This window comes from Halyomorpha halys, unplaced genomic scaffold (assembly GCF_000696795.3).
Source record: "Halyomorpha halys isolate HHAL.00 unplaced genomic scaffold, Hhal_1.1 Scaffold1785.1, whole genome shotgun sequence".
Taxonomy (NCBI): Eukaryota; Metazoa; Arthropoda; class Insecta; order Hemiptera; family Pentatomidae; genus Halyomorpha; species Halyomorpha halys.
In genome coordinates this window covers 52,449-56,950 of record NW_027111182.1, presented here as the reverse complement: position 1 = coordinate 56,950, position 4,502 = coordinate 52,449, and the positions used below count along the sequence as shown (strand labels likewise).

Sequence of the window (4,502 nt, the reverse complement as noted above, 5' to 3'; positions counted from 1 at the left end):
TATTATTATTTTTTTTTTTTTTTTTACTTTTATCATCCCATAGGCGTTGATGACCAGAGGGTTTTACGCCTTTAAGCAAAAATCAACAACAACAACAACAATTAATTTATTTGTGACAAAGTATGTGAGCATTAAGGATTTTACGAAGGATTTTGGACTGTAAGGATTGGATTCGGGAGGAATTCGATAATTTAGTGCCAAAAGCTCAACTCCGTATGTCCAGATATGCTCTAAATTAAATTGGTTTCCTTACCTAACTATTTACTTGATAAGTGAACATTCTCGGTAACAGATCTCTGCAGTCATTACACTGAGAGAATGATACGGGACATTATTGCAAATATATTACAATAGTTATATTTAAATTAAAAACTGAGTATTGTAAACCGTAATAAATAAATTTTTACTTTAACAGACTTCTTGTAAATTTTAATATATCTATATTATACTTTAATATACTTGAATTGCTGTCCCCGTTCGTGATATCCAGTATTTTTATTATTTTTCTCAATGTAACGGAGATAATTACAGCAGTTCATGTTTAATTTTCTAGGAAAATATTTTATTCTTTAAATTGTCATATTTCTTTTCATTTTAGTGTACCCATGAACATGAGTAGTATACCGAAAGAATAGAAAATTTATCACTTCAAAGAAGTATAAGCAAATAATAAATCTTGTTGTTTAATATCGCTGGAATGTACCTTATATTGAAAGATAGTATGCATTTCACTGGCCCCTCCTTCCCCCTCAGAACAAGTCGAACGCGACGCACTTATATGATAAAAAGTAGATCTTATATACAGAAAAGTTGGCCACCTCTGGCATATGGACTCATATAATCAACTCCTTTTATTTCATTTATTGGATTATTCCTTAAGATTGTGATTAGTTAGAGGATTATTTATTTATTATTACCTTTTTGATAATAATAAAAAAATATACTGTTGATTTATATGTTTCCTGTATTTGATGTTTCAGATGTTAGTTTATACTTGTAAATATGTATATTAGCAGAAATTGTATTTTTTCATTTTTTTTTAAAAATTAATATCAGAAGTTAGTCACCTTATGTTTTATGATGTGAAATGTGGTTTTATATCCCAGAATAAACAAAGAATATTATTATTATTAATGTGAAACCATGTAAACAAAACAGCAGACACAATTTACTAAAACAATAAATTATTAAATTAAAAGTAGATTAAACCTCATTAGATATAGGTAGAAATATTATATTCATATAAGATATTTAGTAAGTAAGGAATAGCTCAATGAACATCCAATTGGGTCGAGATACAGAAGGGTTTCCATTAGGATAATAATGATGTTTTTTAGAAACATTCACTATATTTTTTAAAAATAAATAATTTAATTAATATCCATTTTAGTCTCAAAACATTTTATTTTTCTTATAAGTCCGACGTTTCGGCCAATCCGGCCATCCTCAGGGACAATCTACTTAATACAATTTTGGAATTATATAATTTAAAAACTCAAACTCCATGCAGGCTATTCTCCCCAGTTCAAAACAACAATTTCTAATTAGTCAAATATTCACTTAAAACCAAAATTAAAATCATTTATCACAGTCACTATTTCTTAAAAACTTTATCACTAAGTTTAAGGTCGGACTAATAAGAAAAATAAAATGTTTTGAGACTAAAATGGATATTAATTAAATTATTTTTTAAAAAAAATTTACCAGTCTCAAGAAAGTGTTTAATATAATAAATTCACTATATTTTTAACGATTTTAACCTATTATGATTTTAAGTATATTTTAAATACTTCAGTATTTTTACATTTTAAGTACATAGCTTGTCTATATTAACCTTTTTCACTTTTTTTTTAAACATTTTTTTCATGAATTGGAATAACAAAAATCATTAAATTTTGAGATCCTTTTCTGTCCTCTAAATTTTACCTTGGCAACCTAACATCTGAAGCGCTGTCGACACGATTCTGGCCAGAATGGGTCGATTTTTATTGCGTAACGATCCCACTGATTGAAAACTTGACACTCTCACTCGGTCAGAATAGGTTGGTTAGAAAATGGAAAATCCTATAATGTATTATTTAACTAACTTTTAAATTTAAGTTTCAACAATAATCATCTCCATTCTTGTAGTTTCTTTATAATATGATAATGTTGTCACAGTTATTCTTAGTATTTCATTTGGGGTGCCTAAAATAAAATCTATTGCAAACAAATTAGTAGCTTAATGTAGCGGAAGGTTCGCGATTGAATCGTTTGAAAGTGGTTCTCGAATTTGGAAAAAAAAAATTAAAATATGTCGATTTTAGGAATCAATTAAAGCGAGGATTGCTAAAGTGGAAATCCTATTCAGAATATGAATAATTCGGATTTTAAAGGAGTTTTGGAAAAATGTACAAAACGAAACACTGAGATTATTTTCAGAACAAAAAACGAATACGATCTTTGGAAAAAATCTGATAATTACTGATGAAATTTATTAGTACATGCGCAACAGAAAAAAAAATTATATAGAAGAATGTGCTTAGTTATAGAGATTTTATTACTTTCTATCCAAAACTATATGCACTTATTACTTTTGGTGACGTTTAACGAACGTTTTGTCGATATAAATCAAGCTTGTGAATCAATTGTCGACGATATCTTTTTAAAATATGCTGATGTATCTGATTTACAATTTTATTTATGAGAAGAATTAAAGTAACCATTAAAAAAAAGAAGTATTTTATAATGATTAAAACCATTTTGTAACAAAGTTATATCTTTGGTTAATTTTTTCTTTATTAATTTAAAGCTGAATTACGCATTTTTGATGTTGTGAAATTTCACATTTTAATTATATACTACAGGAAAATAAAAATACCGTTAAGTATATTCCTACGTTTTTACCAGATAGAATTCCTATCCCTAACTATCAGTTTGCCAATTAATGTAAACATTTTAGAATTGTAAACTTTGTTTAAAATAAAATTATAATATTTTACTCACTTTCTTCAGGTACACCCTGGGGCTGAGGGCACTGAATGCTCTCGTACTGAGTCCTGCCGTAGGAGGCTGAGTATATGGCCAGCCTGGAATTGGGGCCGCACTGTAGGTGCACCATCTCGTTCTCGCAGGCTGTCTTGCTTCGGAACTCATCTGTGGAATAAATAGTACAACAAAGCGCTAATCAAAAGACTTAGAAATATTTGGAATAGTTTATCTTTTTACGGTAACACTATTTTGTTGCAATATTGTGATATTTAAGTATGTGTTTGTTTTTCTAAACAAAATTACCACTTATAGACGCTTTTTCAGTTTGTACTGTTCTTTGATCAACGTGTAGCAAGAGTATCTTTGTCATCACATCAGATTTACGGGATCAACCGGGTAGTACAAGAGCTCGGTTGTGAAAAAAGTCAGTTATTTAACCCCAATTTTTGCCTCATTCAATGAACTTTATCTATAACTACTATTCTAAATTGATGAGTCTGACAACATGATATAAAAAACAATACATTTGCTAAATTTAATGAGCCATAATAGAGCTATTTACGTTCAATAGTTCCCGATATACAGTTTTTTATGAAGCAACATTTCATAACAAAATAATGATAATTCATCAGTATTCAAACTAATTTTGTAAAATTTTATCTTAGGAATCATTAGACGTATTGATAGCTATTAGCACTCAAATTAAAGCTGGATGAATGTACTATAATATAGGTTATAGTGTTTATTTTCGTATGAGGAGTAAATAATGAATTCACAAAATATGACTTCTAGTTGTTTGTAGATACAAATTTTGATTTATGAAAAAATATATCTCAGAAAATATTAGACGTAGATATTTCTGCCAAATCTCAAATTATAGGTAGTTCAACCTACTGTTAACTAGATTATGACACTTATCTTCGTAGGAGTAGTGATTTCCTATAATAAATTGATTTCTAGTTGTTCGGACAAAATTTGATAAAAGAAAATTCATATTAATATTGGAATATTATAAAAAACTACTATATTCCAATTTTTTTTTCATAGATCTTATTATTTTGCCTCAACAACTAGAAATCAACATTTTATGAATTTATTTTGTCAAATATCATCAAAACTACTACTCTTAGGAAGATAAACGCCATTGACTGCTATATAGTACATTAAACTAGCTTTAATATGAGTGCTAATCAACATCTGTACGTCCAAAAATTCCTGTGATATAGATTTCCCAAATAAGCACACTTGCTACTGCGAGTTTGATTTCGACCAAATAATCGCTTTGTACAACCGTTGTTCTAGTTACAGTACTTTCTTAAAAAGTATTGCACTCCTGACCCTTCATGGATTACAGTTGTACAATTTTTTTTAAATATTATTTACTGTTACTACATTGTAACTGCATTATATATTGTAAGATAATATTACAACAAATACTATCACCTATTATTTTAGTACTATAAACAAATTGATATGTATGAGAGGTACCAGCTGGAGTTTTTTAACTTAAAATAATTTCTTTTGTCGGCATG

The 4,502-nt window shown here is 28.3% G+C and overlaps 1 protein-coding gene across 1 annotated transcript in view; it reads right to left on the bottom strand.

Moving 5' to 3' along the window:
* LOC106690636 (uncharacterized) overlaps positions 1–4,502 on the bottom strand; it is a 28,085-nt gene that overhangs the window by 13,173 nt on the left and 10,410 nt on the right. The window contains exon 3 of the mRNA XM_014436139.2: positions 2,986–3,135. Coding sequence (XP_014291625.1) covers positions 2,986–3,100 — 115 coding nt within the window. The 5' untranslated portion in view covers positions 3,101–3,135. The remainder of the gene's footprint in view (positions 1–2,985; positions 3,136–4,502) is intronic.